The following is a 15,795-nucleotide window of genomic DNA, read 5'->3' as shown; positions in this document are numbered from 1 at the left end:
TTACATTTAGACTTTGTCAGTTCCTTCTGTGGTGGTTGATAGCCTTTTTTGTCTTGAGTCCTTTGGAGATGTCCTGATCATTGCATTGCTGATAATAGTTTTCATTCACAATTGATCATCATACTTTATTACTGTTTCTTTGTACAATGTTCTCCTGGTTTTTCTCACTTCATTTTGCATTATTTCACATATGTCTTTCCAAGTTTTTGGTGATTATCTTGTCTGTCATTTCTTGTGACACAATAGTATTCCATTAAAATCATATAATACAACTTGTTCAGCCATTCTCCAATTGATAGACATCTCTTTACTTTCCAGTTCTTTGCCACCACCAAAATAACTGCTATAAATATTCTTTGTACAATTGGGTTGTTTTACACTATCTTTGATCTCTTGGGATATAGACCTGGTATTTGGACAAAAGATATGCAAAATTTTATGACCCTCTGGGCATGGTTCCAATTGCTCTCTAGATGGTTCCTAACTCCACAAACAGTGTTTGAGCATCCCATTTTTTCACTTGCCCTCCAACATTTACCATTTTCCTTTTTGTCTTATTACCCAGTCTGATAGATATGAGGTGATACCTCACAGTTGCTTTAATTTGCATTTTTTAAACTAATGGTAATTTGGAGTATTTTTTCATATGACTAAAGGTAGTTTTAATTTCTTCATCAGAAAACTGGATGTTCATATCCTTTGACCATTTATCAATTGGGGAATGCTTTGAATTCTTATAAATTTGACCCAGTTCTCTATTTATTTGAGAAATGAGGCCTTTTTCAGAGATATTCGCCATAATTTTTTCCACAGTTTCTTGTTACCCTTCCAATGTCAGTTGCCTTGGTTTTGGGAGTCTTTCTTAACTTTTTTAGTTCCATTATCTGCCATACTCAAGTTTGATCTAGAATGCCCCCATAATATAATGTCCACAGTTTATTTCATAGTTATTCTCTTTACTGAAATGTTCTCTATCATTCTCAGGTTCTTATCAACTTTCATCTTTATCACTTTATCAACTTTTGCTGTAATTTCCCAAGTGATTTTTTCTACATTTATTTCTTTTACTCTTTAACCCATTCTCCACATAGTTACCAACTTTTTTATTCCTTAAATACATGCATATAACCAATGCATGCATGTATGCAGGCATACACAAATATATCCAAATATCTTTCTCCAATTCCCACAGAAAATATTCAATGATTCTCTTGCTCCTAGAATAAATAAAAAATCCTCAGCCTGACATTAAAGCTCCCCAAAGGCTGATTCCCATCTACTTTTACAGGCTTAAATTACCTTCTTTGTATTTTAATAAAGAATTCTTCATGCATGAAATGTTTTCCCTCCTCACATCTACCTCATGAAATTCCTCTCTTCCTCCAAATTGCAACTCAGTAGCCACTTTTTCCAATAGAGATCCTTTCTTTGATCCTGCTAGTTATTAGCACTTGCTTCCTCTTGAAATTATGTTGTAAATACTTTGTATTAATTTACTTATATAGGTGGGTTGTATATATAGCTCTTTCACTTCATTGTATTCTCCTAGAGGACAAGGACTGACTTTTGTGTTTGTGTTTGTGTGTGTGTATTTATATATGTAGTATCAAGCACCAAGTCTTGAATATTGTATATATTTAAGAAATATTTGTCTGTGTGACCCTGGGAAAGTCACTTGACCCCCACTGCCTAGCCCTTACCACTCTTCTGCCTTGGAGCCAATACACAGTATTGACTCCAAGACAGAAGGTAAGGGTTTATTTAAAAAAAAAAAAGAAAGAAAGAAATATTTGTTGCAGAATTGAACTGAATCTAATAAGATAAAATTGAACATGGATGAATTTAAATTCTTACACTTAGTTCTTAAAAATCAACTTTAAAAATACAGAATAGTAAAGGCTTCATAAGTAGAAGGCAATAGAGGCTATGTTTAAGTAGTGTCTAGCAGTGACTAGTCAATTGACAGTTTCTAGATCATCTGATAGAATGTAGCAGAACACCACTGGGGGCACCAAGGGAGTGCTGGCCCGGAGTCAGGAAGAGTAATCTTCTTGAGTTAAAAATCTGGCCTCAGACAATTACTGACTGTGAGACCATAGGCAAGTCACTTAACTATTTGAATCATCTGTAAAATAATCTAGAAAAGGAAATAGCAAACCATTCCAGTATCTTTGCCAAGGAAATCCAAACATGCAGGACCCAAAGAGTAGGACATAACTAAAAAACAACGGACAGCATCCAAGGGAACAATGCCTGGGAGAAATTATGAGGCACAGGTCAATAGGAACATCATAAAGATTTTCATGGCCCTGCATCCCTGCTGATTGAATAGGTGAGTTTCTTCTCTTCACACCTGCCTCAATCATACATGTTCAGTGTGTACCTCAATGAATATTCCCTTCTCCCTGCTAATAATAGGTATATATCTGGGTGAATGCATCCTACATTTATAGCGAAGATGGTTTGTTGAGATTTCTTTTACAATGCCATTTCAGTAAATGTCTTTTGTTTTTAAAATATGAATATTTATAAATATTTAAATATTTTTCATATATTTCCCAATTACATGTAAATAATTTTAACAATAACTTTAAAATTTTTGAGTTCCAAATTCTCTCCCTCCCTCCTGACTCTAACCTCTCTTAGAAAAGGCAAGCACTTTGATTTCAATTATACACATGAGGTCATACCAAACATATTTCCATATTAGTCATGTTTCAAAACAGAACATAACTTAAATAAAACAATAAAAATAAAGTAAAAAATATACTTCAATATAAATTCAGTTCTCTCTTCTGATGTAGAAATACTTATCATGGTTCCTTTGGAATTGCCATAGATGTCTCTCGTAAACTTCACTTGTAAATTCGTCTAGTCCTAGATTTTTTTTTCTAATGGAGCTCATTGATAGCTTATTCAATGTTTTGTTCTAAATTAGAGTTATGTAAGTATTCTATTTCCTCTTCTGTTAATCTGGCCTATTTGTATTTTGAAAACATTCATCCATTTCACTTAGATTGTCAGTTTTACTGACATATAATTGAACAAAATTATTTGTGATAATTACTTTAATTTTATCTTCATTGGTGGTGCATTTACCCATTTCATTTTTGATACTAGCAATTTGATTTTCTTCTTTCTTTTTTAATCAAATTAACCAATGATTTATTTATTTTGTTAGTTTTTCATAAAACCAACTCCTATTTTTACTTATTAGATTTTTTTACTTTTAAATTTATTAATCTCTCTTGAAATTTTCAGGATTTCCCTTGTGGTGTTTAATTAATAATTTTTTCATTTGTTCTTTTTTCTAAGTTTTTATTTTTTAGTTAAATGCTCAATTCATTGATATGTTCTCTCTTTTTAAAATGTATACATTTAGATATACAAATTGTCCCCTTAGTATTGCTTTGGCTGTTTCTACAAGTAGTCATTGATAATCACTTTAATGAAATTATTGATTATTTTTTTTGTTCTTGTCTAATTTTTTAGAATTAGATTATTTCTTTACCAACTGTTAATCTATGCTCCTATAACCCTTTATTAAATGTATTTTTATTTCTTTATGATGTGAAAAGAATGTATTGAATATTTCTTCTTTTCTGAATTTGGTTCAGAGGTCTTTATGCCCTAACATATAGTCAGTTTTTTTTTAAGATTGCATATAAGCTGAGAAAAAGGTATACTTCTTTCTATTCCCATTAAGTTTTCTCCAGAGGTCTCTCACATATAATTTTTCTAAGATTATATTCTTCTCCTTGACTTCTTTCTTACTTATTTTGTGGACAGATTTATCTAGCTCCAAGAGTATTATTAGTAGAATTTTACTATTTCCTTATTAGTAGAGTTTTACTATTTCCTCCCCTACTGTTTCCTTCATTTAACTTTCTTTTAAGAATTTGGATTCTATGTCATTTAGTGCATACATATTTAGTATCGATATTATTTCATTGTCAGTTTCTTTTTAGCAAGATATGATTTCTCTGCTTATGCTCTTTAATAAGATCTCTCTTTTTGCTTTTACTTTGCCTGAGATCATGATTCCCACCTTTGCTTTTTTTTCTGCTGAAGCATAATATATTCTTCATCCCCTTATTTTCGCTCTGTTTTTCTGTTTCAAGTGGGAAAAAAACAAATTGTTGCATTCTTATTTCTAATCATTCTTTCTGTTTTTATTTCATGAGTGAGTTCATCTTATTCACATTCCATTATGAATACTACTCGTGCATTTCCCTTCATCTTATTTCTGTCTATTTATCATTCTCCTTTTATCCTGTCTCTCCTTTAAAGTCATTTATCTCCCTTTTTACCCTTTCCTTTCACTTTTCTCCTTCTCTTCTTCCCCATTGATAAACTATGTTTCTATTTCTAATGAATGTGTATGTATATGCATGCACATATATTCTGTTTTAAAACCAACTTTGATGTGTGAGGTTGAAGCTTTGCCACCTCTCAGCATTCCCCTTTCCACCATAAAAGTTTTTCTTACATGCTTCTTTGATTTTTCTAAGATGATTTCCCCTATTTTTCCTCTCCCTTCCTCCTTCTTTCTCTTTCTATGTATAGTCATCCTAACTGCCCTAATAATTATAGTTTGAAAAGATGAATGCATCTTCTTTCCATATACTGTATAATCTTATTAAACCCCTTATAATTTCTCTTTCATGTTTACTTTTTTATGCTTCTCTTGAGTCTTCTATTTTAAAGTCCAATTTTCTATTCAACTCTGATCTTTTCAGCAGGAATGCTTGAAACTCTTCTATTTCATATAACAAGTTTCTTTACCTGATGTATTTTCTTTTTCATCTGGTAGCCCTGGAATTGGGCTATAGTATTCTTGAGAGTTTTCATTTTGGATTACTTTCAGGAGGTGGTTGATGGGATCTTTTAATTTCTAATTTATACTCTAGGTTCTAGGATATTTGGGCAATTTGCCTTGATAATTTCTTGAAATCTGATGTCTGGGTTTTGATCATGAATTTCAAAAAGAAGAATAATTCTTAAATTGTCTCTCCTAGATCTATTTTTCAGGTCAATTGTTTTACTATTTTTAAATATTTTCTTCTATTTTCATTATTTTGATTACATTTTGTTGTTTCTTGTTGCCTTATCATTAGCTTCCACTTGCTCTGTTCTCATTTTTAAGGAATTATTTTCTTCACTAAATTTTGTACATATTTTTCATTTGGTTTATTCTTTTTTAACATGTTATTTTCTTTGCTATTTTTGTGCTTCTTTACTAGACTGTTAATTGTCTTTTCATAATTGTCTTTCTTTACTTTCATTTTAACCTAATTTTTCCTTTACCACTCTGATTTTTAAAAAAATTTTTTAGCTCTTCTAGGAATTATTCTTAGACTTATATCCAATTCACCTTTATCCCCCTTTTATGCTTTATTTATACCTGTTTTTAATTCTTTGTCTTCTTCTAAATTTATGTCTTGATCTTTCCTAATATGATAGTAGAATTTTAGAAATTTATATCAAATTTTGGCTGTCTTCCCAGGATGGGATAGGGAATTCTATGTCTTAAACTTCAAGCTTTTCTATCTTGCTATTTTCAGTGCTGGTTCTAGAGTTTGGGAAGTTTTTGGTGCTTCCAAGTTGTTATGATATGGAGAGAGACATGGTTGTGTGGTCAGTGCTTGCTTAATCTGTACTCTGGTCCTTACCAAGGAAGGGCCTCTGATTACTTGGGAAATATGATTGATACTGCTTCTCAGGGTCCCTCCTCTCTTGGGACCAGAAATAATACTGTTTCTCAGGGTCCTTGATCCTTTGGGGCCAGAAGTGCTATTTAAAGCTTTGGTTCCATATTTATTGAAAATGCTCCTCTTCACCCATTAACTGTGACTCACAAGTGGATATAGGCAATGGAATTGCTAACTATTGACCCTCAGGGTTTCCATTCCTTCTTAACTGAAAGTACTCCTTTCTTCTCTTGAATGATGACCCAGAAGTAGTTACAGATTGCCCAACAGTGTCTGGTTTTGTATCCAGTGCTTGCATAAGAATACTCTGTAATCCCTTTCTGACCAGTTTCCAGATCTGCTTACTAATAATACTGGCTTGAAAATCTCCCAAAATGCTTTGCTGCTATTACCATCATCTCACCCCACCATTGGTGTTCCATTTGCAAGGTACCTGGACCAGCCTTCTTTCCAGTGCCACAGATCTCTCTTTCTGATCTCATATGTTGCCTTTGCCTGGAAGAATGTCTCACTTTGACCTTTTGTTTTCTCTGTCACTGCAGTATTTTATTTGAGTCATTGTTTTAAAGTTGTTTGGAGAGGAATGTTAATAGAGCTTGGCTAAGATGCTTCTCTATTTCACCATCTTGGCTCGATCCCTGGAAAATGAATCTAAATATCTTTTATTTAAACTAATTAGCTGTTCAGACTAATTATGGAAAGTCAGTGTTACCAACATAGTCTAGTAGAGGTTCTGCCTCTAAATTGGGGGGGGTGTTTCAGGGTGATATAGTCTAAAACTCTCTGTGCTTTGATATTCTCAATCCTTTTATTAAGTATTTTAGCTTTCCCCCTATGATACTTATGAGTACCAGTCACCACCTATATTCAGAATTTTTCCCTTAAAATATCCAGTCTGATATAAACCTGTCAAATTCTACTGTTAATCTTATTCTAACTTGCTCTGAGGATTTCAATTGACACATAATATGAAAAAAAAATCTACACCATACCTCTTCTTCCCTCCGATCCCATGCTTGAGAAGGCACTGTGAGGAATGGGGAGCAGGGAGCAAGCATATCTTTCTACAGTTAAACCAGATAAAAATATTATCTAAGTGAGCTTCACAAAACATCAATTTCTATTGTGTCATTGTTTTTAATTAAGCAAATTCTATTATTTATTAAAAATCTTGATCAACAATTTTTAAAATTTTATTTTTAAATATTTTTCCATGTTTAATTTTCTTTCTCTCCCTTCTTCCCTCCTCCATTCCAGAGCCGACAAGCAGTTCTACTGGGTTGTACAAATTTGATCACTTGATACCTATTTCCATATTACTCATTTTTACTATAGAGTGTTTTTTTAAAAGCTTAACCCCAAATCATATACCCATATATACATGTGATAAGTGATGTCATATGTTTTGCTTTTGCACTTCTTCTCCCATAGCTCTTTCTCTCAATGTGGATAGCATTTCTTTCTCATAAGACCTTCAGGAGTGTCCTGGCTTGTTGCATTGCTACTGGTAGCAAAGCCCATTACACTGGATTGTTCCACAATGTTTAATTTCTGTGTACAATGTTCTCCTGGTTCTGCTCATTTCACACTGCATCAGTTTATTGAGGTTCTCCCTGTTCATATAGAAATCCTCCAGATCATCAATCTTTACAGCACAATAGTATTCCATTTCCATCATATACCACAATTTGTTCAGTCATTCCTCGATCAAGAGACAACCCTTCACTTTCCAGTTTTTTGCCACCACAAAGAGTGTGACTATGAATATTTTTGTACAGGTCTTTTTCCTTATTATTTCTTTGAGGTACAAACCTAGTGGTGGTATTTTTGGATCAAAAGGTACACATTCTTTTAAAGCCCTTTATGCATAATTTCATGTTGCCTTCCAGAACAGCTGGATTAATTCACAACTCCACCAGCAATGCATTAGTGTACTGATTTTGCCACAACCCCTTCAACACTTATTATTTTCCTTTACTGTCATATTGGCCAATCTTCTAGGTGTGAGGTGGTACCTCAGTGTTGTTTTGATCATAAGAGATTTAGAACACTTTTTCATGTGCTTATTGATCATTTTGATTTCTTTATCTGAAAACTGCCTATTCATGTCCTTTGACTGTTTGTCAATTGGGAAATAGCTTGATTTTTTATACAATTGAATTAGCTCCTTATAAATTTGACAAATGAGACCTTTGTCAGAGGTTTTTATTATTAAAATTTTATGAACATTTTAAATTAATACCAATTTTCAGTCTTCCCTGGGGAAATTATCTTGGTTCTTTTGGACTGTGTTATTTTGGGAATAAAACTTTTAAAATAATTCAAAATCTTTCATACATGTGAATGTTAGCTAAAAATGGTATCACCTAGGTTTTTTCAAGCATAGTGATACAGTCTAGTGGTTTTCATGGATTATTTAATCAATGGGAACCATCACTATAACAAGGTAGCCAAAAATAATATTGAATGAATGAAAAGAACAGTTATGAAACACTTATCACATGCTAGGCACTGTGCTAAGTTTTGCGATTTCAAATAGAAAAGTGCAAGAGTCCATGTAATAAAGAAGTTTAAATTGTAATATGGAGAAAGATCATATAGAGAGTTGTGGTGGTCAGGGAAAGGAGTTTCATCTGGGGAGCCACAAGGATAGTGAGTTAATCCATAATAAAACTGTTTGACCTACTCTTTCCAAAAAAGCAATGCTATTATAGATTTGATTACTGTGTCTAAAGCAAGAGGTAAAAAGTATGTATGTAGAGATTGGGGACAGATTTTAATCCATGGAACCAGGATTACTAGGGAATATAGCTATATGGAAATTTCAAATATAGTCTGATATCACTGGCTAGGTGAGTTTGTATGAATTAACTCATGAATCAAGACAGTTTGTATTTAAGTTTAAATTAGATCACCTTTGAGATACTTTCTAGCTCTCAGAGTCTACAATATGATAAAAATCATTGGAGTTGATTATTTTCTCCAAGGTGCTATTTCCAATTTGGCTATTTTCTACTGTTTGAACATTGATGCTTGATTATTATAACATGGTGAAATGAATAGGATTTTTTTTCAGATGAGAAAATGAGAGAAGCAGGCATACAACTCAAATTGTTCATGCATTTATTATTTTTTCATTACTATAGTACAAACTACATTCCATTCTCTAATTTCTAAATATAAACAGCAAAGGGATATTCTAAATAAATATAAACCCCTAGGTAAAAGTTAAGTATCTTTGTCACTAAATCCTAATGGTAAAAGTCACTTACCATTTTACCTAGTCTCTTCTGACTACTTACCAGAGTGTAGTCAATTGTCATCTTAACATCATACTCTGATACTTTTAGCTATCTCCATGTCAAGAATAAACTCTTCTAATTTCTCTAAGCAAAGATTATATTTGGATTATTTTAGGCTTTTTCCCCCTTTAGGTCTCTGACTCATTACTAGTCGAAAATGATTTCTCAGAATGGAACAACAAATTTCTAATTCATTTATATAGTATTTCTGCCCTCCCTGTCTTTGCTGGATGAGTAGCATTAACCTTGAGTGGATATGTTTGCTAACCTCTGTGGCTTTAGAATTTTATTGTCTTCTACATAAGAACTACTTCTAATCATATGGGAGCCATAACTTGAGATGCTCCCTTGCCCTATTGAGCACTTAAAAGTCAGTGAATGCAACCAAAAAGGAGTGTGTGATTTTGTTCTTCCTTTTTGACCCCAATCTGTCCTTCAATTGGAGTAAAGGTTATGTGAGAAACTGCTGAACAAGGCCATTTTCCCTTCCACTTTGCCTATTGCATATATATGTATACATATATATATATATGTATACATATTCACCTATGTTCCTATAGATAGAACCAAATAAATATTATCTAAACAAGGATCATATAATACCAAGAAATGGCATGAGTTTACTGTTTTGTCATTGTTTTTTATTAGACATGTTCTATTATTTATTAAAAATCTCAATTATTAACAACTCTGAATCAATACTAATTTTCAATATGTTCCCTAAGAAAATATGGAGTTTCTCTTATCTGGGTTTCTTTAGACCATGTCATTTTGGGAAAATAACATTGAAAATAATTCAAAATCTTTCATATATGTGAGTATCAGTTTATACATATATATCTATACATATCATAATATATATTATATAACTACCCCTTTCTCCATCTTCCCATTTCAGATGCACACTATCTCACCTGCCGTATCCAGGAGTGCTCAGAAACAACCAAGAGTGGACCCTTTGCCCGCTCCATTGACATCAGCTCATTAGTAGTCCAGGATGAATATGTTTTCATTCAGGTAAGTCCATCACATTTGATTGTTCATATCTGGAGAGTGAGGTGCTTATCAACTGGAGCTCCCTGGTGAGGGTTCTCTCAAAATTATGAAAAGATGGGCTTTGGTTGTGGGAATGAATGCATACCAGCTTCTTTCTCTAGTGGTCAGGAAAAGACTGATCACCCCTAGAATAAGCACTAATTACCCTTGATAGTGGTGGAGACACAAAGAGGGCTTATCTTCTTTTGAGGGACTATTCTTGTTATTGGGGTTGGAATGTCATTTTATTTTGTCAAAAGTAACTTTAACAAAGTTGATGATGAACTGGAGTTTGGGAATTTAAGAACTGTAAGAGGCTTCTGAAGAGAGGTCAAACCATTAGAGAATATGGCTAGAAGTTATTTATCTGACTGTGAGAAAGGTCTTTTGTTAGGTACTAATGATCTATGCAGAAAAATATGAAATGCAGTTCCTTAATTTAAAGAATTTAGTCTAGCTCAGCAAATATAACAAATGTAAAAAGGTGACAATATGAAATGGTGGTCTGACAGTTCAGTTAAGGGCTTTGAGTCTATACAGTTTCTTTCTGGAAATGTACTAAAATATATAGGCTTTCCTTCTATCATTGTTTTCATAGTATATTATGAATATCTTTGTCCGAACATCTACTTCTAAGGAGAAAAAAGTAAACTTATTTTTTTCTCATATTAACCTGGCAGACTAGTGTTTTGAAGAATAAAGAAGAACCAATCCTTTTGCTTCTTATTTAATTGGGAATGTTGGGAATGCAATAGTTATAGCATTATGTATATTCATTTTGGAGAGACTTCAGAAACTGTTAATTTTACCATTGAAGAAACTGAGATCCAAGGAACTCAAATATCTTTCCTCAGGCCATGCAGGTACTAAGTAGCAGCATGGTCTACCTAGGAAACATTATGTATCACATATTGTACTGTTTGATAGAATCCTAACTCCTTAGTCTGTGATTTAGTACTTTTAACAGTCTGCCCTGACTTCCCTTTCCAATTCTATTAGTCATATTAGTCCCCTAAATAAGACCCAAGAGAAGCTGATCTCACTTCATGAAGGTGATTCATTCCTGTTTCCATGTCTTCCATTATGCCATTTCCCTCTCTCTCTGAAGAATGGCCACCATTCCTTTTCCTTCCTCCCAACTACATAAGTCCTAGCTGTCCTTCAAAGCCCAGCTCAAGCTATACTTTGTATTGGAAACATTTCTTTGATCAATTTGGGCTCAATTGAGCTCACTTTTACTTTGAATTCCAATAACATTGATTGTCTGTACTACCTAAGAGAGTCTATAATATAAACTCTCTTTAAGTTATAAGTATAAGAGTCCAGAAAGATCTGAGTTTAAATTCTTGCTCCAATATTTACTGGTTGTATGCCCTGGCCAAATCCTTGAGTTCATCTGAGCCAAGCCTCCATCTTCCTTCCAGCAAAATGGAGATGATTATACTCATACTACCCCCTTCACATGGTTATGGTAAGAAAAACACTAAAAAATGTAAGAAACTGAGTTAATCATTAGGGCGACTTTTTCCTCCTGCTACTGGCTCAGTCACAACTAGCTATGTCCTCCTCTCATTGTTAGGGGGACAGTGACTAATGATGGACCCAATTCCTTCTAACCACTTATTATTGATTAATTTTATGAAGGAATATTTACTTTAAAATTATAGCAATAGCAAACATACAAATTTTTTTCCAATACCTTGTAGGCATATATCATCTTGGTCATTGGCGAGATTTGCTAAGTTCCTACACAGCATTGGTTTCTCTAAGTGCATATTGAAGAAATAAGGTTGATAAATTGGAGTTGTGAGGAGGATAATGTGATAAGATACTTGGTTTGGTGTCCACAAAAGTCTCTTTTAACTTTCCTCTCTGAAGGAAAGCCTGGGATGGCTTCCCTTCCATTGGTCAATATCAAAGGTTATATATATATATATATATATATATATATATATATATATATATATATATATATATATATATATACATATGTGTGTGTGTGTTTAATAATATGAAAATCAGGATTAATAATAAGGAAATCTTAACACTAACTGGGAATTGTCTCTATCCATCTGCTACATCCACCCCATGGTGGAGTCTTCTGTTCTTCCAGCTACACTAAAACTACACTGACACTAAAAAAACCCAAAACACTATCTGACTATAAATCTACCTAAAATCCTTATTCAATAAACTTAATTTGATAAAGAGATTCTCCAGGTACATATAAATTCAGTCATCCAAGATGGCAGCTGCTGACAACCTGGTACCCCTGGTATTGCCCAGAGACTAGACAAACAGGTTCAATCTTTCTCCTCCAAAATTGTTATCCAGCAAAGCAGATCTACCAGCTTCTTCTTCATTGTGACTTCTCTTGATCAGGAAAGTAGAAACCCTCTTCAGATGGAATCCAGAGTTCTCTCTTCCCTTTCACCAGCCAAGAGTAAAGTCTCAAAAATCTGTCTCCAACAGCAGCCAGAGAGAGAGCAAGCTCACCAACTGAAGCCCAGTGAGTGAGTTCCTCAGTCAGTGAGAGAGACCCAGTCCATCAGTTACTCAGTGAGAGGACCTCACCAACTAATAGAACTTTTTCTTTCTGTGTTCTTCCTTCCAAGTTCTGATCTCACACACTGCTCTTTACCTTGTGTGACTGAGAGAAATGGACAAAGACAGAAGAAAAGAGATGAGATGTAAAGAAGATGAACTCGGGAAGAACAGATGGAATTCTCTAGACCCAGAGAGGGAAGGGAGAATTCCATAGCTGGTTCAAGAGGAGAGACAGTTAGCCAGAACTGTGTTCTGGTCTGGTCACTTCACTTGACTTCACTTTCTTCCTGGCCAACCCCTCTGAAGGAGGAAGAGTGAAGGAGTGCTTGGCTTTTGCCCTCCTTTACCTGGCTGAACTAAAAAGAGTCTTGCCCAGTAAAGATCCCAGCTGATATATAACTGGTTTTCCCTCAGGGAAAGTCAATCTTATTTTCTTTGAAGAGATTTTGAATTGAAGCCTTCAACAAGAGATAGGGATTATAGCTAGGAAAATTCCTCTCCCTCTCTCCTTTTATTGCCTTATTCCCTTTCCCAAGAGAAAATAAATTAGACCTTCAACTATAAGAAACTGTCTTTAAACTTTGTAGTAGGATGGAGAATCTAAAATATTCAAAGGAGAAGGTTTGGGGAGGGGTGACTCACCATCTGTTAGGTCAGACTCCATTAAGGCTGTCCAGCAGAAAGAAACAAGAAGGAAATTGTGACCTTGAACTCAGTCCTTTACCTCAACTGCTTCCTGTGTCATTCTCCTTCTAGTCCCCCTCTCTTAGTATTCCTCTCTACTACACTTGCTTGTACACTCAGAGATCTCTTTATCAAATATCTTATTTTAATCAATATTTAAATCAATATTCTAATTCCCTTACTACAGTATCCAGATTTGGCATGATTGCCAGGTGAGCCCTCAATTCCATTTCCACTGGCCTGTTCTTCTTTGTTCCTCACACTGAGTCCGAAATGGCTATAAAACTCAGCCAAGGACACTAGGACACCAAAGTTCCCTCTGAACTCTGGAATGCCAGAAGATCTCCTAGATCTTTGAAAATTCATCACAGCATAGAAGGTCTACTGCATTCACCTAGCAAGGAAAAGAAAAAACTCTGAGGGCCATTTCTTGGGGTCACATGGCCTTGGGCCCCCAGGCCTCTTCCCTTATACAACTGTCTCTCACCACATACTATGAATAGAGTTCAACAAAAAGGCTGCTGATAGAGAAACATGGTGGAAGCTGTCCATGGCCTTTTGAATATCCTCATGGCCAGTCAAGGAATTCACCACATGGTCAGCAGGCAAGCATTAAGTGTCTACTATGTGTGTCATGCTAAGTGCTGGAGATACCAATATAAGCAAGAAGAAAAATGGTCCTTGACAATGACTATACCTGATCCACAGTTTCAGACATTTTCCTCATACGTCATTATAACTCTCCAGGAAATCAGGATCCTAACCTTTTCCTGTGGAGAGAAATCATACAAATTACTCTGCTTATGTGCTAGGTCCACATTTGTATTGCTATCTTTTCACATTTGTAATTCTTGCTTGCTGAGATGAACTAAATTCTTTACATTCTGAAACTGTATATGACCCTTTTCCGTATCTACTCAGTGTCTAGCAGAGAGCCTTTCACAAAATGTATTTGATTGATTTTTAAGGTTACTATTCAATTGAACTTGGGAAAAGGCAATTTGGTAGAGTAAGATCATGTGTAAATAAAATGAACAAACAAAACGAAAGTTAAATTTGTCCAGGAATGGAATAATCTGTCCTGTGTTAATTAAAAAATTTTGTTAATCCCCAATTCACAGGAAGTTTTTCCTAGGTCTTGTTTAATGATAGCCATCTATCCATCCATTCATTCAGCAAGTATTTATTAAGGACCTACTGTGTGCAAGACCCCGTATGGGACATTTCACCTTAAAAAAAAAAAGGCATAGTCCCTTCTTACTGGAATCTTAAGTTCCCTTCAAAGGGCTTTAAAGGAACATTCTGCTCCCTAACCAGAAGGAAGACCTCAGGGTAAGGGAATAAAAAGGCATTTGCACCAAGATACCAAATAATACCCTGAAAACAAGAGGATATTGGGCATATGAGTTTGTGTGAATGTAGAGTTTGGAGCAGAAAGGAGCTATATCACTGAGGAGAGAGTTTAGAGGTCCTCAAGCCGACATTGCCAACTTTGCCATTTTCCTTAGGATTCATTTAGGGTTTGGAAGACTCACACTGATTTAAGGACTATCTAGGCTTTGTGGTATCCAGATCCACCACAGGGCTGTCTGCCCAGTGTTTAAAGCTCAGTTGGATTCAGGAAATCCAGCCAGCCTAACAAATCAGTTGTTTGACCTTGTGTAGGCTCTTACAATGCAATTGTTGTGAGGAAAGTGCCATATAAATGTGAGTTATTATTATTACTGTTAATATTTTTGCCCTCATTTTAAACCTGTAGTAATAACATGTAAACGTAGCCAGTAGACTCTGTAGAAAGAAGAACTGCATCAGTGAGACCCAAGAGTGTAGAAATGAATTGAACAGACTAGGTGTACCTAAATATTTTATCAAAGGCCCAATGTGGCTTGATTTAAAAGTGACCCTTGAGTTTCTACAAGGACACACAGAAACACATCATATACAACTTCATATTTGGAAGGAACCGCGACACACATCTGGTGTAATCTATTCATTTCAAAAAAGAGCAGACCTGATAAGTGGTATTAGTGAACACCTCCCATAAAGGCATGACCTCCTGAGGTATCCCACTTGATTTGTGGATAGTTCTAGTCATTAGACAGTTTTTATTTTTCTTACCAGAATTAAATAAACCTCACCCGAGGCTACCAATCTTTTTACCTAAAGCAAGCTGTAGGTGAAAAGGAATTTGGTGTGTGTGGGGAGTGAGAAGGCTGTTGAGAAGGAAGGGAAGTATACCTTGGGTCTCTTTGAGGTTTCTATACTAGTCTTTTAGTGGGGAAAAGTGTTTCTAGACCTGGGATTTAATTATTATGGGGAACTCCTACTGTGAAAGTTTCCTCTAGCCAGCATAGACCAACAACTACCATCTAAAATTCATAGTGTTAGACGGTTGCCTGGAGTACTGACAGTGGAGAACAAAAGAAAAGGAGAGGAAAAGAAAGAAAAGGGAAATGAATAACCATGTATATAACACTTAATATGTTCAAGGCACTATTCTAAAAACTTTTCTGCAA

The 15,795-nt window shown here is 34.7% G+C and overlaps 1 protein-coding gene across 2 annotated transcripts in view; it reads left to right on the top strand.

Annotated features, from left to right (window-relative positions):
• The window catches only part of SORCS3 (sortilin related VPS10 domain containing receptor 3), a 724,209-nt gene that overhangs the window by 538,968 nt on the left and 169,446 nt on the right, over positions 1-15,795 (top strand). For both annotated transcript variants that reach the window (XM_007479197.2, XM_056804235.1), the window contains one exon: positions 9,912-10,030. In XM_007479197.2, coding sequence (XP_007479259.2) covers positions 9,912-10,030 — 119 coding nt within the window. The remainder of the gene's footprint in view (positions 1-9,911; positions 10,031-15,795) is intronic.

This window comes from Monodelphis domestica, chromosome 1 (assembly GCF_027887165.1).
Source record: "Monodelphis domestica isolate mMonDom1 chromosome 1, mMonDom1.pri, whole genome shotgun sequence".
NCBI lineage: Eukaryota > Metazoa > Chordata > Mammalia > Didelphimorphia > Didelphidae > Monodelphis > Monodelphis domestica.
Note: the sequence above shows the minus strand (reverse complement) of the source record. Positions and strands in the feature narration are given on the sequence as shown.